Source organism: Typopeltis vanoorti, chromosome 1, assembly GCF_054136105.1.
Source record: "Typopeltis vanoorti isolate ZY-2024b chromosome 1, IOZ_Tvanoo_1.0, whole genome shotgun sequence".
NCBI classification, from domain to species: domain Eukaryota; kingdom Metazoa; phylum Arthropoda; class Arachnida; order Uropygi; family Thelyphonidae; genus Typopeltis; species Typopeltis vanoorti.
In genome coordinates, this window is record NC_143549.1 from 65,446,206 (window position 1) to 65,471,141 (window position 24,936).

Consider the following 24,936-nt stretch of genomic DNA (forward strand, 5'->3'; position numbering starts at 1 on the left):
CTACCCAAAATTTCAGGCAGCAAAATTCCAATTCCTTAGAAAAACAGAAAAACTACTCTATGAAATAAAAAAAGAAATAGTGAAATAATTAAAAATCTTAAACTTAATTCCATAACAGACTCAGTGATTAAATATAGGGAAAACTGGCTAGACCATATAGTAAGAATGCAAAGAGAAAGATTACCAAAAAAAGATCTTAACATATAAGCCTAGAGTAACAAGAAATAAAGGATGACCATTTTTTTTTTTTTTTTTACGCCTTCTCTTACTTGAGTCCCTGTCATGCCAAGTTCACTGTCAGAAGTTGAAAGACGAGCATTGCGAGTTCTGAGTCTTCTAGTTGGGTCCGTCGCCACGTGAGAAATAACTGTGTTGATCGTCTTGAAAGGAAGGAACTGTACATTGCCATCATGTTAGGGGTCCTATTGGACAAGGCATAGTCAACAACTTGGACAAGGATGAAATTTAGCAGGAAAACAGGAACAAGTCAGCAAGCAGATGGAAAGACAAGAGGAAGACTTACGTGTGAACAAAAGATTAATGTGAAAGACTATATACTGAACAAGAATGTATGTCAAATGTCTATGTTTATGAGATATTGTATATTAACACGTTCGCTGCCAACTACGAGTATACTCGTAGTTGGTATATGAGCATCACAAGCCAACTATGAATACACTCGTATGTCGATTACCGACCTCCTATGCCAAGAACAAGTTAAACCATAGTATAAGAATGTTAATTTGGACCCTTGGCTTGTGAATAAAGCAGAGAGCACGTCTGGGGGCTTGGTAAAAGGAAAATAATTTCAGCAAAAGTATAGTATATTATAAGAGATATTGTTGTGTAAACTGTGTATTTATTAATTCAAATAAAACAATTTTTTGAAGTTTTTTCAACATATACATATATTTATATACAATATATCATCATCTGCGTCATCACTAGAGTCGTCTGTAGGATTATAATCATCTTCGGAATCGGAACCAAATAATTCATTCCATTCATCATCGCTCACATTAGCGTAAGCTTCCTTTTACTGGCCATGGTGTAATTGAAGGTTTTTATTTAGATCATTTTAAATAATTGTAAGACTAGATGCAATAAACCTTACTGCACTGAATGCTGAACGTCACTGACTCCGAACTCAGATTACACAGTCGTCAGCGTATGTAAGACATGGGGGGGGGAGGAGAGTGATACAAGATTACTCGTAGTTGGTGTATGAAACAAAATTCTGTTTGATAAGCCAGCTACGAGATAACTCGTACTGACCTTGTAGAAGTGAAAGTGCTTGGTGTGCGGTAATAAACAATGCCCGAGGAGAGTGGCAGCAAATGTGTTAAGGCTGAATTAGGCTTAACTAAGATATGCCTTATATTCAGTAAATGCTATGCTGGATTGTGAATTAGAGTTGACACTAGCAAGCATATTATCATAAATTATTTACACACAACCACAAGAAGTAATATTTATTAAATATACTGCAAATATTTCAGTTTGAAACTAACTATCATCAGTGTCCTGAAGAACATATTTTACAAGGTAGAATGCAAACAATCATCATCATCATCATCAAATTCCTGCCATGTACCCTCAAGGGGTGTACAGGATATGAAAGTACTGCATTAAAAAATTACATCATTACTAACTTCCTATCTACAATTTTCCTCCAAATCAGTCTGTCACTTGTCAAGACTAAAACATTATCAGATCTTATATTTCTATCGTCTAAGGCACATTGTACCGTATCAATCCACCTATATCTTGGTCTTTCTCTGGGTCGTTTTTCTGCCAACCTGGCAGAGAACACTTGTTTTGCTAATCTTTCCTTGCCTATTCTATTTAAGTGACCATACCACCTGAGATTAGCTCTGCTAACGCATTCCTGGATGCTGACAATGTCAAGTTCTTTCTTAATAACCTCGTTTTTAATATGATATTGCCATTGATGCCATCTGTTCATGCCTATAATCTTTCTCAGGACTCTCATATCTGCGGTCTCTAGTCTTTGGTCAAGTGTTTTACTTCTGACCCAGCTCTCAGATCCATAGGTTAAAACTGGTTTGAACACTGTCTTGTATACAGCTAACTTAGTGTTCTGACTAATTTCTCTCCCATTAAATATGAATTTATTCAATTGACTTCCCACCATACCAGCTTTGCTGATTCTGTTGTCTATTTCTATATTTAATCTACCATCTTCACTAAAATTTGTGCCTAAGTAGCTGAAATGTTTTACTTGTTCCACAGGTTCTCCATTCACAAAACAGCTGACATTTTAAATGATTCTGCCTATTTTCATTGTCTTTGTCTTTATATTGTGCCTTCATACCATACCTATTACAACAGTTATTCAATTTAGTCAGAGAATCTTGCAGACTCGTAGCGGATTTATTTAGAAGTATAACGTCATCCGCATAAAGCAAAGAGCTGACATTAACATCTCCAATTCTGATATCATGTTTAATACCACTTTCCTTCATAATGTGATCCATATAGATAATGAATAACAGAGGGGATAATGTACATCCTTGTCTCACAGCAGATTTAACATTAAACCATCTTCCTGTACTTCCTTCTATTCTAACTGCTGACTTACAACTCAAATAAAGACGAAGTATTGCTTGATATAATGCCCCATTGACAACATATAACTGCAGCGTATTGAATAGCTTCTCTCTTGGCACCTTCTCATATGCCTTTTCCAAATCGACAAAACTTAAATACAGATCTTTGTTATATTCCCATGCTTTCTCGACTATTTGTCGTAAAGTGAAGATCTGATCCTGACAGCCTCTATTTGGCCTGAATCCGGCTTGTTCTTCACCAAGCTTTTCTTCCACAATTCTTCTCAACCGTTTCTCAAGTATACTTGCATAGATCTTGCCAGGAACACTCAGTAGGGAAATACCTCTGTAATTCTCACATTCAGTTTTATTTCCCTTTTTATATATGGGTACTATGAGAGCTCTACTCCAATCATCGGGAATTCGTTCCTCTGTCCAGACTTTCTGAACTATGCAGTGCAGCCACTGTAAGACACTTATACCACCATACTTCAACATTTCTGGTTGAATATCATCTACTCCTGCTGCCTTTGCACATTACAAGCCTTTGATGCCTTTTTCTACTTCAAGTATGGATATGTATTCCTGACTGCATGCCTGGTCAGTGTTTTTTACTACTGTGCTGTCATCATTGCTTGTTTCATAAAAAAGGATATCTTTTTCTCCTGTTTTCATGTCACCTTTATCATCTCTAACTCCTTTTACAGCACTCTTTCCTCCATTCCTAAGCTTCTTCAACAACCTCCAGAATATTTTGCCACCTTTTGATATTTATTTTCTATATTCTTGCCAAACTCCTCCCATGACTTTTGTTTAGCTAGTTTTACACAGTGTTTAGCATTCTTGCATTTGTCACTATATTCTCTAAGAGCACAAGCTGACTTATTTGACAGGAACTTTTGATGTGCTTTCTTCTTTTCCTTCACTGCCTCTTTAACTTCCTGTGTCCACCAGGGAGTTCTGATTTTTTTATCCTTACAGACAACCTCACCACATGCCTCTCTGGCAGAATCAATCAATGTTTTCTTCAGAGTTTGCCACTGAATATCCAAGGTTTGATTCCTGTTCTCAAACTGTTTCATTTTTTTTTTCAATAATCTTTCTGTATTTTAGTCTACAGTTCACATCTGAGAGCTGCTCAACTTTTATTCGCTTTAAAACTTTCTTACATGTTATTCTTTTGAATATGAAATTCAATTTTATCCTGCTCAATACCAAATAGTGATCACTTCCAATTTCAAATCCTCTGTACACTCTGGTGTCCTGCACCAGGGAGAAAACATCACTATCAACAATAACATAGTCAAGGAGACTTTTCTTATTCCTAGCCTCTTCTCTCCATGTGAATTTGTGCACATTTTTATGTTGGAACATGGTGTTAGTAATAACCAGTCCATGTTCTGAGCAGAAATCCAACAGATATTTGCCATTATTATTAGCTTTGCTCTTTTCTCCAAATTTTTCCAAAATATTTTTGTATGTCTCACAATCATTTCCTACTCTGCTATTTAGATCCCCAACAAGGATCAACTTTTCATTTTTCATTGTGTCAGTTGCTTTTTCTAAAGCCTCAAAAAATTCCTCCACTTCTACCTTAGTAGAACCTTCTGTGGGACCATAGGCACAAATAAGTCTCATTGTCCAGTTCCCCATTCTCATATTTGCCCACATTACTCTACTTGAGACTGAGTGCCATTCAAGAAGATTAGCCTCATACTATGGCTACTCCTTCTTTTCCTTGATTGTCATTGCGTGAATATAACGTTTTGTATTTATTGCTCAGAAAGATCTCACCAGTTTTGGTCTTTTTTGTTTCAGTCACCCCTATTATGTCGATCTGGTACTTATCTAATTCCTTAGCTAGCTCCATTTCTTTGCCATTCAGGCTTCTTATGTTGATAGTACAGATCTTTAACTATGGTGATGTTGAGTTGGGGTTTGTTTTCAGATTTGTTCCAGTAGCTGACTTTTCGCTGTTCGCCTTTTTCTCTGGTGAAAACAATGAGGTCCTTGTTTAACTGGGCGACGCCCCAGCCGGCATGAAATTTTGTCATGTTGTACCATCATTTTTTATTTTGGTTTAACCAATAAGAATACAATTTGGTCGGCTAAATCCCAAATTGCCAGCCCATCCTCGTTCGTTCACTATCCAAGTAGATATCCAACAGGGTGCACTACGAGAAGGTGAGGATTGGACATTAGGTCAGAAGCTCTGGTCAGTTCTCCGCATTCCTTTAAAGGCTATGTGGAGGTCTCCTCTCAGTTATACAGCTTTAACCCTTAAGCACCCCTGCAAACAATCAAATTATTCAAAATAGTAAGAGACACGTGATGTTAAATCGCTAATAGCATTATGCTTCATTGAAGAAAAGGTAAATCATAAAAGTGATTATAAAATAATTATATAATTTATATTATCATCCCAAAAAATTGTGTGTGCGCGCGCACATGCACGAATCATTCTGTAATTCGTTTCGACTTAATTAAATGGTTTGTAAACAACACATTGGACTGATTCTGTCAATGCACTATCCTAAAAACTGAACCTGCATAAGATAGATAGAAGTTATATGATTTATATTTAAGCCACAACTAATTTAAAGTAAGAATAATATGAGTTGGGAATATGAACGATATCTGCTTTGTCTTTGGTTTAAAGAGATCTTATAATCACACACTCAATATATAGTCTAACTGGTGCAGTCGTTAAACAAATAAATTTGTTAGACTATATAGTGTGAGAAATAAGATATAGTAGAAATAAATAAATGACAGCAGTCAAGGGTTAAGGCAGCCAATCATTCACGATAATTAAGTAAAGAGATAACAAAGATAAAGCAGGTTAGTAGAAGTATGAAAAATAGAATACAGAATGTACTATAACAAAATGATGCAGTCCACTAAGTTATTACAATGCAATTTACTTTAACAAAATTTGATATTTTAATATTTATATCTTTTTTTTTTATCTTCATATAAATTAAAATTGCCATGAAATTATATTCTTGGTTTCATCCTTTATCCAAGTGTAAGCAAATAAACTTTGCATGTGAAGTCATTTCACGACGGCTACTTGTATACAGAGGCTAATGCCATCACATCAATTGCCTTAGTATCCCACAATGCAAAGCACATATCCCTAGGGACATGTATAATGCTAAGCATTATGAGAAGAGCCACAACCCAGACTGGTTTCAACCTTTATTGAGGTCTTATCAGTGAGAGCCAGACCCAGAAGTGATACCAAGGTTGAAGTAATACATTTTACAAGTAGTCAAAAGGTGTCACACCAGTCGTGAAGTGACTACATGCATAAACTTTGTTTGCTTACACTTGGATCAAGGATGAAACCAAAAATACAATTTCTTGGCATCTTTAATTTATAGTATTACCAAGTGAAAAAACTTTCAACATTCCACCATCTTCGTTATATCATATGAAGATGATGAAATGTTGAAAGTCACATCTCAAGTATTTAAAAAGTAAAGCACAAAACACAGTCCTGCCTTTTTTCTTGCAAAAAGGGATCTAAATTCATTTTCCGTTACCTTTAAATACAGATCTCTCTTCTAGCTTTTTCCCTGAAGAAACATTATATCAATAGTCTTTAAAATCCTTGGCAGTCTTTTCCACTCAAAGCCACATTTTGTGCTCAATCCAGTTACTAACACTAAACATCCCACATCTGTCCCAATCTTAGGATGGGACAGATGTGGGATTTTTGCTTAGGATACATCATAAATCACCCTAAAAATTCTTGATAGTGTCTGGAGAAGGTTGGTTTGGCTAATTAATCCCATTTCTCAGTGAAATGCTTCAACTGCTATTTCACAAATGGCCTGTTTCAGCTTTATATCTTTTTTTTTTTTCTGCAGGGTCTTCCAGGAATACTTCTCTGAACTGGCATTCATCATTCCCCTGCTTTCAAAAAAGAACAAGTAGCAACTACTTTTTTGTGAGGACAATAAAAATTACAACTTCCAGCTTTTCAAGAAAAATGTTAACAGGTCCTTCTCCTCTGACCCGATTCCTATTACCTGGCATTAAAATGCAACAGATTCTGCATCCTCTTGTGCATGAGGGGAAAGTATTTCCCTTTTCTTTATAGCAATTACTCCTTCTTATAACTAAAAATTGGTATGTGACAAATGATAACTTACACTGGGTTTAATAGGTCATGATAACATAGATGATTAAACCGACTAGTTTCACCACATATGTGGATTCTTCTGGATTAGGAAGAACATATACAATAAGCATTAAACATGAACCATTACATAACGAAAATGAACATGTAGGAACTGTTACACGAAAAGTAAAAAAAAAAAAAAAAAAACACATGGAGCATGGGAGCTGGCACAGGTCAGTTATTGTTCAACAGGTATGCATGATAGTTGCCAGAAAAGTTAAAGTCTAGCATGTGGAAAGATCTAATAAGTGACTTCCAATTATTATGCATATCTATCGAACAATGAGCCACTAGCATATGTGGCGAAACTAAATACTCGTTATAAAAATTGGTATACCAATGGTATGATCATAGGTAAAAGTAAGCTTTGCTGTCTAATTTCAAAAGTGACCACTCAACTATCTATATTATCAAAAGTTTATTTTTCACTTGGTCAGACTATAATAAATTTAGTGTAATCCTTCATCCAAGTGTGTGCAAACAAAGTTTGTGCTTGAAAGTATCTTCAGGACTGGGGTAAAGTGGTACAACACCGAGCAACTTCTTGCAAAGGTGGAGCAAGCTACCAACACTCCTATCTCAGTATCTCCCATAATGCAAAACACATCTCTTTGCAGATATGTATAATGTTATGCATTAAGGGAAGAGCCACTACCCAGACTAGTTTCGCCTTTACTGAGGTCTCTGCAGTGGGAGCCAGGCCCAAGTGGAGATACCAGGCAGAAGCATTAGCAAGGTCATCTCCTCCTATAGGAGCTGCCAAACGGTGTGCCACCTTTTTATTAAATTACTCTGGATTTAGAGAAAGATGTTGAAAGTTTATTTTTCGCTTGGTCAGACTATAATAAATTTAGTTTAATCCTTTATTCAAGTGTGTGCAAACAAAGTTTGCGCCTGAAAGTATCTTCAGGACTGGGGTAAAGTGGTACAACACCGGGCAACTCCTTGCAAAGGTGGAGCAAGCTACTAACACTCCTATCTCAGTATCTCCCATAATGCAAAACACGTCTCCTTGTGGATATGTATAGTGTTATGCATTAAGGGAAGGGCCAATACCCAGACTAGTTTCGACCTTTATTGAGGTCTCTTCAGTGGGAGCTTACTCCACCTTTGCAAGTTGTCTGGTGTTGTACCACTTTACCCCAGTCCTGAAGATACTTTCAGGCGCAAACCTTGTTTGCACACACTTGTATAAAGGATTAATCTAAATTTATTATTATTATTATCTATATTATCACGACCTATTAAACCCAGTGTCAGTTATCACATGTGTTTTAGTTGAAAAATCTACATACTCATCATAAAAATTGGTATACCAATGGTATGATCATAAGCAAAAATAAGCTTTGCTGTTCAATTTCAAAAGTGACCACCCAACTAAGAAGTTAATCATCTTTACTCTGAAATGACATAGTTATCACTTCTAATTGTAGAATTGCTTGCAATTCTACAATTCCCACTTCTTTTATGACAACAGTACCTGTCTTCAACTACAAAGTAATTCCAGTAACTGACTTACTGCTGTTCATCCTTGTTCCTTAATAACAGAAACATCAAGAGTATTGTTTAACAGGCAATAGCTTATCAAGAATGACATTTGGTTATGTTATCAGCCCAACTAGATAGTATCTCTACTCTCCAACCTTACAAGCTATGGATTGGAACCCTACTAATGTTTTCATATGAGTCTTGAGGTGGTAGGTGGTTTCACTGCCCATGTAACACCATTACTGCCATCCTCTGAAGACCTGAAAAAACGTTAAAGAGTTTCATGTTTGATCTCTAGAGTAGTGTTTCTGGATTACTGTCGCTATTATAGAACTAGTGCAATACATGTTTACAATACTTTGCAAGTTGAATTGGAATTCTGATAGAAAATAAAAAAGGAAAAGAAAAGGATTTCAGGCAAAGATGATCATAAAACATCAGTCAATGAAAAATCAAATTTGTTGAAATTTCATCTTTTCATGTTTAAATACTGAAAATACAATCTTCATTTGTTAGGTATCCAAGCAGATATCTACAAATAAAGTATCATGGGAAAGTGAGGATTGGGCATTGGGTGTGAAGTCCTGGTAAATTATTTGAATTACAAGCTGTATGGTCATCTGGCTTTGGTCCTTAAAAATTCCTATTAATACACAGTAATTCTCACACCTACTTACTGACTACTGTAAGCCAGCATCTGGCATCTACATTCATAACCTGCTAGAAAGAAACTCTGTGTGTTGGAAGTACATTTTATTTCTTGGATTCAAAATGGACAATATTGACAATGATAACATATAACAATATTGTCCATATTATCTTTCATAATGCTCAGAAGATATTATATCATTTTTTTCTGTGTTCATTAAAATCGAAGGATTTTAATAATTGATACTAAGTAAAAAACACCAAAAAGTTTTCCCAACTTAGCTGTCTGGCTTCGTCAGGGTGTATAAAAGAGATACAAAACAACTTAAACTGTTTGTGAAAGAATGAACCGAATACAATTTTATTTTTTTTACAAATACAGAAGAACACATACATCAAATGCATGGAGCGTGCATGATATCAACTGTTGTTATGCAGGAATGTTCAGTAATTAGCAGCGAAATTTAACTCTGGCATGCTTAATGATCTTATGAGGGTCTTACAAATATCAGCTAGAATTAATCCTTGATTTCTATTGAGGTCGCATTTAGAACGGATGACTGCTATCGATTCTTTTATGTTTCAGGAGCAGAAATCATCTTCTAAATAGGGCATGAGACTTTTGCCCCATTCGATGGTATGGTTTGTCCTCGAGAAATGAACGGCTAACCCAAAGTTGTCTTCTCTGTTGTTGTTGTTGTTGTTTACATCTCCAACATGTTCTCTTTTCCTTATTTCCAAACTTCTTGAGGTCTGACCAATGTAATTTAATCCACATGAATAAGGGATGTTATAGACACCACGTATTTGAAGAAGGCACAACTGTCAGAGATCTTAAAAAGTGGCGGAGAGTCTTTAAAGATTTTAGTCACTCGTATTTCATGTGGCTTGAGGAGTGTAGCAATCTTTTTAGAAACTGTCCCAGCATAAAGAATGGCAATGGTGAATTTGTAACGTGTTTCCTCAGATTGCTGTTGGTGTGTGGGTGGGGGGGGGTTGCAAAAAAGTATCTTATGGATCAGTTTTTTTTGAATAACCATTGTCTATCAGGGTTTTTGATATATGGGATAATTCAACTTTGAGATCTTTTTCTTCTGATGTGATACAAGTGGCCCTATTTTTGAGCATGTGTATGATGCTCAGTTTTTCAGAAATGTGGTACAAAGATGTGAAGTGCAAATATCGAGCTGTGTTGGTTGGTTTGTGATAGACTGCATGGCTGATATGTCCATCCATTTGTTTTTTTAATTAAGGTATCCAGGAATGACAATTATTTGTCCTTCTCAAGTTCCAAGGTGAACTTTATTTTGTGATTGAAGTAGTTAATCTTGGTTAGAAAAGCAAAAATATCTTTTTCTGTGTTTTCCCATACAATAAAGATGTCATCTACGTACCTCCACCACACTGTGAGTTTAGGGTCTAATTAAGACAGAATGTCATTTTAAAGTTCCTCCATAAAGAGATCTGCATGGGGGGGGGGGGAGGACTGCCCATTGCGAGGCCTGTTAATTGTTCATAAATCGTTCCATTCCATCAGAAAAAATTAGAAATTAGATGATGAAAAAGAAAAGCAATATCTTGAGGGATAGGGTTGCTCAAAATGCTGATTACTTCTTCTGCTGGAACATTAGTAAATAAGGATATTACATCCAGGCTTGCAAGAATGTCTGTTTCGGAGATCGAGATGTTCTTCAATTTATCAAAGAAATGTTGTGAATTTTTATCTGGGTATCTGAATTACGGATGTGTGCCTTTAGGAGACTGGCGAGGTGTTTCGATAATAAGTATGTGGGAGAATTAATTCCATCCACTATAGAGCGTAGAGGTATTCTATTTTTGTGCTTTGGGAGAGCCATATAGTCATAGCGTTAGTGGATGTAGCGACTTTAATCTTTGTTTTAGGTCTGTTGGCCAGCTGTCCATATTACTTAACAAGTTGTTTGTTTCATTGTGATTTTTTTCCGGTGGGGTCTGAATCTAATGCACGATAGGTAGATGTGTCAGAGAGCAAGTCCATGATCTTTTTCATGTAATCTCTGGTGTTTAAAACAATTGTAGGGTTACCTCTACCTTTCTCTCAGGGGCTCACATTGGTGAGTAAGGGCATGGCAAACCCGAGATACCCAAGCTAGACCTGATCTTACTTCATACAATATACACTTGGTATATCATACCTGGAGACTGGTCTTCTACTCTTCTTTCCCTTTATTCTCTCTCTTGCTTCTTACTCCCCCCCCCCCCTCCAGTGCTATTAGAGCAACCCGAGGGCGGGGGGGGGGTGATTCTTTTCTCTCAAAGTGTAGTTTCCACTATCAATTAAAAAAGCAGCTGAATTCAGGTCAAGGAGTGGTGGTTGACACTTGACGAAAACTTAACCATTGAAATCGAATGAACTCTAACCAACCTAAAGATACATGCTGGCTCGACCGTTACCCAGTCAAACAAGGATCGCACCGTCTATTAGGCGATGTTTTGTTCCAATAGCATATTTTTTGCCTTTACTATCTTGGTTCCCTAATTAGTAAAGTATTAGTAAACCTAAGAATAAAGTTGAAATCTGGAAGCACTTTTAGACTCAAAAGGAGACTGAATGTAAAAAAATTACAAGACAACAATATTCTAAGAAAATATCAACTAGAACTAGATAAAAAACCTGAAGGAACTACCAAAACAGAATATAAACATCAAAGAACATAGAAAAAGAAAGTAAAAAGGATTGGATCTCGAATGAAGTAAAAAGGTTAAGCAATCAAAGGAAAAGCATGAAACTAAAACAGAATTGTAAGAGAAATGAATATAATAGATTAACGAGAGAAATTAGAAAACTAGTTAAAAGAGACAAGAATAACTGGTTAGAAGAAAAAAATGCAAAATGGCAAAAAAAGCTATCAAAAGAAAATGACCTTCATGGATTATATAAACAAATAGACCAAATTTGTAAGGCACGAACAACAAAAATAATAATGATCAAAAACAAAGAGGGACAACTAATTGAAAGTAAAACAAAAAGAATGGCCTGATGGGAAGAATACTTCAAAGATTTATATAATAAAAACAGCTCCCAGGATATTACGATTCCAGCCACTGAAATGGAAGAGGAAACAAATATCTTTACCAAAGAAATAATAGCACACAGCATAGAAAAACTCAAAATTAGGAAAGCACCTGGCATTGATCATATACATGCAGAATTCTTAAAAGCAGGAAAGGAACAACTTTTGGAACCATTAAAAACATTATTTGAAAGGATCTACAAAAACGAAGCAGTGCCTACTGATTGGCCCAAATCAGTCATAACTCCTATATACAAAAAAAGGAGACAAAACAGAATGCAATAATTACAGAGGCATTAGCCTCCTCAGTATTCCAAGTAAGGTTTTTACGAAAGTACTCCAAAAACAAATTAAGTCATATATAGAACTGGCACTAAGAGAAGAAGAACAAGCAGGTTTCAGACCAGGGCGAAGCACAATTGATCCACTATTCACCTTAAGACAGCTAATAGAAAAGACACTAGAGTACAACCAAAGTTGCTATGTAAATTTCATAGACTTTCATCAGGCATTTGATTCAATCCGTAGAAGAGAACTATTGAAAAGTATGGAAGAATTTGGAATTCCCAACAAAACCATAAGAATAATAAAGAATCTGTACGAGAAATCTGAAAGAGCAGTACAAATGGAGGACACCTTAACCAACTGGTTCCACACACAGAGAGCGGAGTAAAACAGGGATGCAATCTGTCACCAGACCTGTTCGATCTTACACTGGAAGAAGCAACCAATAAGGCCTTAAACAATGAAGACTCCGGTATCAAAATATATGGGGAAAATGTGAATTTAAAATTTGCAGATGACATTGCATTACTTGCAAGCACAGAAGAAAATCTACAGCGAATTTCTGATAAAATAAAGGAGGAGTGTATAAAATCTGGATTAAACATAAATATAGACAAAACAAAAATTATGCAAATAGGAAAAAGAAGCACCAATCTGAAAATTGAAATTGATAGTAAGAATCTAGAGCAGGTAGAAAACTTCACCAACCTTGGAGGAGTTATTGAGTACAATGGTGAAATTATAAAAGATATAAACAGACGAATCAGTCAAGCATCCCAATCTTTTGGATGACTTAATAAAATATGGAAGTCAAGAGACATCAAACAAGTAACAAAAGTAAGAATCTATGAAACAATGGTCCTCCCAATACTCCTCTATGGAAGTGAATGCTGGAATCTCAAAAAGGCTGAAGAGAAAAAATTATTAGTTACTGAAATGGGTTGGCTAAGAAGATTACTTGGAGTATCTCTGCTGGATCAACTAAGAAACGAAGACATAAGGAAACGACTAAAACAAGAAATAACAATAACAGACAAAATCCAGGAAAGAAGACTGCGATGGTTTGGCCATGTGACCAGAATGGGAACAGAAAGACTACCATCTAAAGCCCTGAATACAACGATGGAAGGTAAAAGATCCAAAGGATGGCCCAGAATTAGATGGATAGACAAAATAAAAGAGGAACTGAAAACCTAACCACAACAAGCGATACCAAACTGGACAGAATTGTTCGGACTCTCTGGGGACAGACAGAAGTGGAAAGAGTTCATCTGGCCTAATCATCATCATCCACATAGATGATGGAAGAGAGAAGAAGAAGAGTTACCTTTATCTGCTTTTCCCTATTTTTCTTCAAACTAAACATAGCTCTTTTTTCTAAAGGAGTGATATTTTGGTTTGGAGCTCTTGAAGATGAGAGAATGATGGCGCTTTTCAGTTGGAGATCATTTGCTATGGTGTCCGTAAATGATGAAACTGCCTTTTCTATATTACATATGATGTCTACTTTAGGAATGTGTTCTGGGGCAATAGCAAAATTGAACCCTTTCTTTAGTATACTAACTTCTAGTTTGGATAAAACATGGTCAGAGAAGTTAAAGATTACTTTGTTATCTGGCAGATTAGGTCTTGACTTATAACTGTTTTCATAAAGAGCTTTGAATTTTTCAATTTGACTTTTTTCGCTGATAAAAAAGGTCTGACCAATATAATTTAATCCACATGAACAGGGAATGTTATAAACACTACCGTATTTGAAGAAGTTATAACTGTTTATCGAAGATCTTAAATTACATTGGTCAGACCTCAAGAAGTTTGGAAATAAGGAAAAGAGAACACATCAGAGATGTAAACAACAACAGAGAAGACAACTCTGGGTTAGCCCTTCATTTCTCGAAGACAAGCCATACCATCGAATGGGACAAAAGTTCCATGTCCTATTTAGAAGATGATTTCTGCTCCCGAAACATAAAAGAAGCTATAGCAGTCATTCATTCTAAACACAGTGTCAAGAGAAATCAAGGATTAATTCTAGCTGATATTTGGAAAATCCTCATAAGATCATTAAGCACACCAAGTTAAATTTCACTGCTAATTACAGAATGTTCCTGCATAACAACAATTGATATCATACAAGCTCCATGGGTTTGATGTACGCGTTCTTCTGTATTTGTAAAAAAATACAATTGCATTTGGTTCATTCTTTCACAAACAGTTTAAGTTGTTTTGTATCTCTTTTATACACCCTGACGAAGCCAGACAGCTAAGTTGGCGAAACTTGTTGGTGTTTTTTACTTAGTATCAATTATTAAAATCCTTTGGCCAATATACAACCCATTTTATGTTAATTTCTTGCATTCATTAGATGGTCGAAAATAATATAGAATCGTTATGAATAGTCTTCATGGCGAAATGAGGCATCAGGTAAGCAGATTTGAACAACTTAAATGTAAAAAACTAGACTTATTAACCACCTTACTCTCTTAAAAAGATGCAGGAACTACAACATCATTCCTAAGTTTTTAATTATGAAAGAACAGTTCCACTCAAGAAGGGCTAAACAAATATATTTCAAAACATCCTGGGTACTTTTACGTAAGAGAATACATGTTAGATTTGAATTAAGCAAAGTAGATATGATATGCTATCAAATATACGAAGACATTTCCAACTATATAGAACAAAACTATGGTCACTTTTAGACAAAATGATAAATAATAGTTTTAACAAGGCCTTTTCTATTAGCAAAAAAAGTCAAATTGAAAAATTCAATGCTCTTTATGAAAACAGTTATAAGTCAAGACCTAATCTGCCAGATAACAAAGTAATCTTTAACTTCTCTGACCATGTTTTATCCAAACTAGAAGTTAGTATACTAAAGAAAGGGTTCAATTTTGCTATTGCCCCAGAACACATTCCTAAAGTAGACATCATATGTAATATAGAAAAGGCAGTTTCATCATTTACGGACACCATAGCAAATGATCTCCAACTGAAAAGCGCCATCATTCTCTCATCTTCAAGAGCTCCAAACCAAAATATCACTCCTTTAGAAAAAAGAGCTATGTTTAGTTTGAAGAAAAATAGGGAAAAGCAGATAAAGGTAACTCTACAGTTGTCTTAAACACCAGAGATTACATGAAAAAGATCACGGACTTACTCTCTGACACATCTACCCATCATGCATTAGATTCAGATCCCACCAGAAAAAATCCCAAATGAAACAAGCAACTTGTTACGTAATATGGACAGCTGGCCAACAGACCTTAAACAAAGATTAAAGTCGCTACATCCACTAACGCCACGACTATATGGCTCTCTCAAAGCACAAAAATAGAATACCTCTATGCTCTATAGTGGATGGAATTAATTCTCCCACATACTTATTATCGAAACACTTCGCCAGTCTCCTAAAGGCACACATCCGTAATTCAGATACCTAGATAAAAATTCACAACATTTCTTTGATAAATTGAAGAACATCTCGATCTCCGAAACAGACATTCTTGCAAGCCTGGATGTAATATCCTTATTTACTAATGTTCCAGCAGAAGAAGTAATCAGCATTTTGAGCAACCTTATCCCTCAAGATATTGCTTTTCTTTTTCATCATTGCCTAAAATCTAATTTTTTCTTATGGAATGGAACGATTTACAAACAATTAACAGGCTTCGCAATGGGCAGCCCTGCTTTCTTGCAGTGCATGCACTGCAAGAAAGCAGCACTCTTTAGCTTAATGCTTACTCAGCTAAATGATTAGAAAATCCATTTCTTAACATGTGGGAATAATACTGATATAAAAGCCTGATGATTAAAATGCATTATACTGTTTTCTGCTGTAAAAACAATGCTACTTACAAAGTAGGCTTACAGCTTCCACTAGGAATGGCAGTGATAGGTAGCCAAACTCCTCGATATAAAAAAGCAGGTTGTGGAGTAACTCCAGGTCCTACAGGCATTCCAGCTAAAAGTGTTGGAGGTTGGCATTGTGCCACCCCTGTAGAAGTAACCGTTCCTGAAAGGCTAGAAGAAATCACCTGAGCAGCAGTAACTGGACTCACAAATACTGTTTGTACATATGCTCCTAATGCATTAACAATATCTTGAAATATTTTTGTGCTGTGAAGTTTCATATCATAACACTGACAAAATGATCTGAAAAGAAAAACAGTATACTACACTTATTTTCTTTACTTTTAATATAAACCAAAATTCAATTCTTCTGGTTTATTAAAAAATAACAACTGATTACTTTTATTATATAACAGTAAAGTACAATAAACCTATAAACAATAATCTGTACAATGAAACAGTAAAAAATACAGTGGGTTATACTTCCTTACCTGAGTTAAGTAAAATTTAGAGAACAAATTAAAAATAAACATAAGAAGACCCGAAGAATCATAGTAATCAATATGAATATTATCTAAAAATTGTGGATTCTTCGATAACTTGAATATAACTTAAAATATAAATTAAATTTATTAAAGATAACTTAAATAACTTAGATATCTAAAAAAGCCACAATCTAAGAAGTTGAAAGAAAAGTTTTGTTTTTGTTGTTTTTTAATAAGCTGCAAAATTAAAACATACAAAAAATTCTGATGTGCAAATAAGCATAAAATAAATATCACTTCACTCATGACTTCATACAGATTAAAGCAGTACTTCCATTAAAAACAGAAAATTAATCCAATAAGCAGACCAGAAAGCTGCAACCATTACATAAGAACGAAGGGAAAAAAGCTACATGAGTCTATCAATCAGTTTAAAAAAGAAACAAATAAATTGCAGTTAGATGAATAACATGTCAGCATTCCATAAAAACACATCCTTTAAGACAGAAACTTCAAATATAACATCTTATGACTGCAAGAAAATTAACATTTATTGATTTATGTAGTCATGAATAAAGAAAGCTCTGACTCAGTATTACTGACCAGACATTTTAGCATCTTAAAATGTTATGTATACCAACCCATTTCAGTCTAATTTTCAAAAGAAAATTCAAAATATTTTAACTCACATAATAACTTAACAGATTATTTTCAGCAGTTATTCTGTTTTTAAATAACCTACCTAATTCCCTCTTGTGCGAGCATGTTGTTGCCTTTTATATATCATTAAATGTAACAAAAAAAAAAAAAATTTATCACTGAATAACTATAAATTAAGTAGACTAATCTATATAACTCAAGACAGCCTTTTTTTTTTTTTTTTTTAAATAGTGACTGCATCCATGAATAGTTGTAAACTTAGGGCACATTACACTACTACTGTGAGTAGGTTAAGGGTTAAATAATCCAGAAAATATGGTTATTTTTCATGCTACTTTGGGTTACTAATAAGCAGAAGAGTAACTATTTATTACATAGAGATTTTAACAAAATGCTATACTAAGATATCTGGTATGTAACAGCCATTAAAATGGATTAAACATTAGAAGACCTGAAGAATCATAGTAATCAATATGAATATTGATTACTATGATGTAATATTGACCATTACATACGAACCTATGATAAGACAAGAAATTGATGAAGAAAGTTTATTTTTCACTTGGTTAGACTATAATAAATTTCGTCTAACCCTTCTCTTAATGCATAACATTATACATATCCACAAGGAGATGTGTTTTGCATTATGGGAGATACTGAGATTGGAGTGATGTTAGCACTGGTCCACCTTTGCTACGAGTTGCCCGGTGTTGTACTACCCTACCCCAGTCCTGAAGATATTTTCATCAGGCGCAAACTTTGTTTGCTCACACTTGGATAAAGGATTAAACTAAATTTATTATAAAGACAAGAAAATTTATGAGAGAATTTATGCAAAAATGTAATAACAATAATAAACGGCATTTCTACATATTCCTAGCTTAGTAAATGACAGACAGGAGGGGGGGGGGAATATATCTAACTACAGTGTGTGTATAACATGAATAATCTGGACATGAACCATACATGCAATGATTTGGGGGGAGCTTAATGCTCGAAAATGCATACATAAGGAAAGTTATTCCAAAAAACAGATGAATGAAAGAGAATGGCAAGTTGATTCAATATGTCTGAAAGTCGGATTATTTATGTATTTACAGACTTAAGAGAAAGCAGAGAAATGAAGATGGTTCAACAAAGCAGTACCTTAGAAGAAGAAAATACCTATAAAAGAAATATATATATATATATATTTCTTGAGACCACATTAAGATGTAAAAAATAGTTTACATTTGTCTGAAGGTTCCATATTTAAATCTGAAGAGACAGTCTCTTCACCAATGTATCTATGTATTCTTCACCTGTGTCAGAAATGACACAGCAGATCTACTTGTAATTTTTTCCCATTGGACATTGTAGGACTATTCAAAACATTTATTTCATATTTCAAGACAAATATTGGTAACAAAAAGGACTTGCCATGGGGTCCCCCCCCCTTCTCCAGCCTTGGCCAAACTGTATATGGAAAATTTCGAAACTAGTGCGTTAAAAAACTATCAGAAGTAACCAAAAATTTGGTTATGTTACATCGATGATATTTTTGTCAGTCAGGAATGGTAGATGAGCTGATTGCTTTCAAAGATTATCTGAACCACCTGCATCCCAATATAAAAGTTATCCTTCAACTAGAACAACACAAAAAATTACTTGTTAAAGATACCAAGAAATTGTATAATTGTTTTAATTATACAATTTCATGGTTTTAATCCTTTAACACAAGGAAGCAAAACAATGTTTTGCATGTGAAATTTCACTTGTTTTGCTTCCATGGATAAAGGATTAAAACCAAGTATATAAATTTTTTGGTATCTTTAACATATAATAGAACCAAGGCAAAAAACTTTCAACACAAAAAATTACCATTCCTTGATATCCTTGTTGAAGTAAACAAAGAGAAAAAAAGGTTACCCTTTTCCATATACAGGAAACCTACCATAACGGGAAGATTATTAAATGCCGCTTCACACCACCAACCACTGCAAAAGATAAGCATAATTAAAACTTTATGAGACAGGGCATACAATATATCAAGCACATTAAAAGGAATGAAGAACTGCACTACCTGAAACGAAACCTCGCACTTAATGGTTTTGAGCCCAAGACAGTCAGAAAAATTCTTAATACATCTCCTGCAACTTCCTTACTTAAACAAGATTTCAATAATGCAATTACGCTGCTTTACATCAAGAATGTCACAGACAAAGTGGTAGCATTGCTCCATGAGTACAATGTAAAAGTGGCTTTTTTACCTTTACAAAAAATGTCACCATACCTACATCTACCAAAATCTCCAAATCACCCCATGAAAAAACCAGCATCTATAAGATTTATTGCTCTTGTGGCATTTGTTATGTAGGCCAGACAGGAAGGTCAGGAGAAATCTGCATGTCTGAACACATAAAAGATGTCGAAAAAAGAAAAAACCTGGCAATCCACACAACCACTATGGGCTATCAAGTACTTGGGCGCATACTGGTTGGTATATATTGATTGTAACTGTTTTACAAGAAAATTTAAAGAAACCTCGCAAATGCTTAGATTCTCTACACAATGCAATAAAAACCATACTTGATGTAAAATTAATTTTACATCAAGTATGGTCTGCTTCAATCAAAAATTTAGCTGCCATGGACTTCGAATATGACATGTGTGATACCACAGAACGTGATAGCAACACCTAGCAATGTTCCAACACACAGTAACAAACTTGCCAAGTTCGTTACTGTGTGTATGTGTGTGCATGCGTGGAATGACCGAATAAGCTTTTTTTCCATGCTGGTATGGATGGTAGGATAGATACCAGTGCATCAGTGCAGGAGTTGGGGGAGAAGAATGATGCCAGAAAGTCAACCTTTATGTGGTGGTGGTGGGGGGGGGAAACATGGATAGGCAAATTCATCTTCTATGGTAATATGGATCTTCCCAGTGACCTTGACAAGGTACCAGAGGTTTGTATTCTGGTTTATCAATTATATGTAACTGTTGTGATGTTATCAAAAACATCTAATGTGTGTAATTAATTGTTAACAGGCTTTTGTTGTGCAAAACTTTTATGTTCCAGTACCCTGATGATGTAAGTCTTATGAGTTACAAAACTTGTCAGGTTTTAATTGCTTATTTTTCAATACCAAAAATTCCCACAGAACTGCTCAACCACAGAAACTTACGTTTCCATAAGATAACATTTATTTTAATTGACAATACATTTCATTATAATTGCACAAGATTTGATCATCATCATCAAATTCCTGCCATGTACCCTCAAGGGGCGTACAGGATATGATAGTACTACAAACACACATACAGGTTTCTTCAAACTTTGTGTATAAAGTGAGACTGACAAGGATCAAAAATAACTAAATCCATATCGGTGGTCAACTCATGGGGAAAAGTTGACTTTTGATGAGTTTCTCCACTATTTGTCTAAGTTATGCAATGGGACAATAGCTTGATGGCTAGTTGTTAATCTGTGTGTGTGTGTGTGTGTGTGTGTGTGTGTGTGTGTGTGTGTGTGTGTGTGTGTGTGTGTGTGTGTGTGTGTGTGTGTGTGTGTGTGTGTGCATGCGCACTTGCATGATGACCGAATAAGCTTTTTTCCATGCTGGTATGGATGGTAGGATATATTCCAGATGAGTATGAAAAACTGTAAATAGGATACTTGATAATTCTGAAGAACAAATGTTTATCAGGACCAGAGAAGCCATGCATTGTGTTGCTCACTGCATGATTTTCTCTCTCTCTCTCTCTCTCCTTATGCCTTCTCTCTGAAGTGAGAGAGAGAGAGCGAATTTGATATTGGAGGGGATGGGGAGGTGCCTTCATCATCAGTGCAAGAGTTAGAAGAGAAAAATGATGCCAGAAAGTCATCCTTTATGGTGGGAAATGGATGGAAACATGGATAGGCAAATTCATCTTCTGTGGTAATATTGATCTTCCCAGTGACTTGACAAGGTACCAGAGGTTTGGCTGCCATCCAGGCAAGTTTTCTTCAATTTATTTTTTTATTTTTATTTTTTTTTTTTTTCTTCAGCTGAACTATAGGCCACAGTGCAGAGTGAGCACAACGTTGGAATTTTAATTTTGAGCAACTTGTGATAGGTTGAATTTTTTACTTGGACTGTTTTGGCAAACCTGCTGGAAAATCAGGGTTTTATGCTGATCTAGCAGTCGTAAGTGGAATTGGAGATGATGGTATTCATTTCAATGAAAATTCATTCCAGTATTATTTCAGTCAGATATTGGAAAATGCTTCTATTTTCTAATATCACAGCCATTATACAGCAGACACACACACACACACACTGTATAAACACTACTATAATGAAATAATGAACTATACAGAAAAAAACAGAACAAAGGAGACAAGAAACCTTACACTGAGGATAGAATACTAAAGGATTGGCAGTACCGTAGATCATCAACAGTCCACTGTTTTCTCCAGTCCACTGCTGGACAAATGCTTCTTCCATTTTGGCCAATCTTGTGTGCATCTCTTCACCATACGTATCTGTGGCATCTTGTTATCTCATTGTCTCATCTTACCACTGGTTTATCTGGTCTCCAATAACCAGTTCTTGGTGTCCATTCTGTTTTTTTTTTTTTTTGGTCCATCTGGTGTCAGACATTTTCTGCCCAACCATTTGTTTCCTTTTATTACTAATGCAATATCCGTTACCTTTGTTTGCTTCCTTATCTAAGTATTATTCTTTTTATCTAACTAGGTTATTTCCAAAATGGCTCTTTCTGTGTTTCTTTGCGTTGTTTTCAATTTTTCTACATATTTTTAAGACACACTCCAGGTTTCATTACCACTGGTCATTGTTGGGAGTACACACTAGGTATAGATCTTTTTTTTTAGGCAGTTTGGTAAATTGCTTTTAAATATCTCCCTAAAATGGTTAAAAATGTTCCATCCTGCTGTTAATCTAGCTGAAATTTCCTTTGTCCTAAATATTTGTATGAAGTCACTAATTCAATCAACCTTTAATTTATTTCGATTTGTTTTCCCATTGGAGTATTTTCACTATATATTATTTCAGACTTATCCATTTTTATTTGTAGACCATCTAAAAACTAACTTCATTTAATTCAATAATCATGTGTTCTAGTTCTTTTGGTAATGTTGCTATTAGAATGATATCATCAGCAAATTGTACATTACTTAAGTATTCTACATCAATATTCTGTTCCTCTTTTCTCACAGCTTAATTTCAACCTATTCAAGTGCTTTAGCAAATAATTTTGGTGAGTTAGTCTCCCTGTCTGGCTCCTCTTTTTATTTCTATTTTGCTTTCTTTTTCATTTAAATTTATTACTGCTGAACCTCTCTCATATATATGAGTTAATATGTTAATATAAATATTGTCTATTCCTAAGTTTCAATGCTTCAAACATTTTACATATGTCTGTTGAGTCAAAGGTTTTTTTTATAATCTGCAAAAGCCAAAGAAATTGTTATAATATTATTTTTTTTCATTACTTATTTAAGGCTTGTAAAATAATCTAAAGTTGAGAAGGATGTTCTGAAACCTGGCTGTTCTTTTAGCTGATGAATACATCGACCTAAAGAAAATAAGCAGTACCATACAATAAATACAAACAATAACAGGAGTTATAAGAAAAAAACTAGAAGAGGTAAATTATAAAAAAAAAATAATTTAAATTTCAAAAGATTGCATTATCTTAAATTAATGTCATTTACCTGATAACCTTATAATGAACTACTAGAAATATTTGCTGACTATAAAAATTTAGGTTTTCAGAGTTAAAATCAAAGGTTTAGGTCAATTTAGAATTTACTTGTAGGATAAACATTTTAGAATTCTTAACCTTATAAAGTCTTTCAAACAAAAAATGAACTGCCAAAAATTTCATAAACTTTGTTGAACGTCATCATCATCATTAAATTCCTGACATGTAACCTCAAGGGGTTTACAGGATATGATAGTAATACATGAAAAATTTACATCATTACTAACTTCCATCTACAATTTTCCTCCAAATCAGTCTGTCACTTCTCAAGACTCCAACATTATCAGATCTTATATTTCTATCGTCTAAGGCACTTTGTACCATATCAATCCACCTATATCTTGGTCTTCCTCTGGGTCGTTTTCCTGCCAACCTGGCAGAGAACACTTGTTTTGCTAATCGTCCATCGCACATTCTGTTTAAGTGCCCATACCACCTGAGATTAGCTCTGCTAGCGCATTCCTGGATGCTGACAATGTCAAGTTCTTTCCTAATATCCTCGTTTTTATTATGATATTCCCATCGATGGCATCTGTTCACGCCTCTAATCTTTCTCAGGACTCTCATATCTGTGGTCTCTAGTCTTTGTTCAAGTGTTTTACTTCTGACCCTGCTCTCAGATCCATAAGTTAAAACTGGTTTGAACACTGTCTTGTATACAGCTAACTTAGTGTTCTGACTAATTTCTCTCTCATTCCATATGAATTCATTCAATTGACTTCCTACCATACCAGCTTTGTTGATTCTGTTATCTATTTCCATATTTAATTTACCATCTTCCCTAAAAAGTAGCTGAAATGTTTAACTTGTTCCACCAGTTCTCCATTCAAAACACAGTTGACATTTTCAACGATTCTACCTATTATCATTGTCTTTGTCTTTTTATTGCTGACCTTCATACCATACCTATTACAATAGTTATTCAATTTAGTCAGAGAATCTTGCAAATTTGTAGCGGAGTTATTTGGAAGTATTAGATCGTCCGCATAAAGCAAAGAGCTGACATTAACATCTCCAATTCTGATATCATTATTTATTTAATACCACTTTCCTTCATAATGTGATCCATATAGATAATGAATAACAGACAGGATAATGTACATCCTTGTCTCACACTAGATTTAACATTAAACCATCTTCCTGTAGTTCCTTCAATTCTAACTGCTGACTTACAACTCAAATAAAGACTAAGTATTGCTTGATATAATGCCCCACTGACATCATATAACTGTAGCATATTGAATAGTTTCTCTCTTGGCACCTTGTCATATGCCTTTTCCAGATCTACAAAACTTAAATACACATCTTTCTTATATTCCCATGCTTTCTCAACTATTTGTCGTAAAGTGAAGATCTAATCCTGACAGCCCCTATTTGGCCTGAATCCAGCTTGTTCTTCACCAAGCTTTTCTTCCACAATTCTTCTCAACCGTTTCTCAAGTATACTGGCATAAATCTTGCCCAGAATACTCAATAGGGAAATACCTCTGTAATTCTCACATTCAGTTTTATTTTCCTTTTTATATATGGGTACTATGAGAGCTCTACTCCAATCATCAGGAATTCGTCCCTCTATCCAGGCCTTCTGAACTATGCAGTGCAGCCACTGTAAGACTTTTATACCACCATACTTCAGCATTTCTGGTCGAATATCATCTACTACTGCTGCCTTTCCACATTTCAAGCATTTGATGGCTTTTTCTACTTCAAGTATGGATATATATTCCTGACTGTATGCCTGTTGAGTGTTTTTTACCATGGTGCTGTCACTGCTTATTTCATTTAGCAATTTTTTGAAGTAATTACTCCATACTTCAAGGATATCTTTATCTCCAGTTTTCATATTACTTTCATCATCTCTTATTCCTTTTACAGCACTCTTTTCTCCATTCCTTAGCTTCTTTGACAACCTCCAGAACATCTTACCACCTTCTTGATTTTTATTTTCTATGTTC

The 24,936-nt window shown here is 34.9% G+C and overlaps 1 protein-coding gene across 1 annotated transcript in view; it reads right to left on the reverse strand.

Annotated features, from left to right (window-relative positions):
- Window positions 1–24,936, reverse strand: part of mon2 (Mon2 homolog, regulator of endosome-to-Golgi trafficking) — a 749,535-nt gene that overhangs the window by 466,894 nt on the left and 257,705 nt on the right. Inside the window, exon 11 of the mRNA XM_090397718.1 lies at window positions 16,092–16,388. Within this exon, the coding sequence (XP_090253844.1) occupies window positions 16,092–16,388 (297 nt within the window). The remainder of the gene's footprint in view (window positions 1–16,091; window positions 16,389–24,936) is intronic.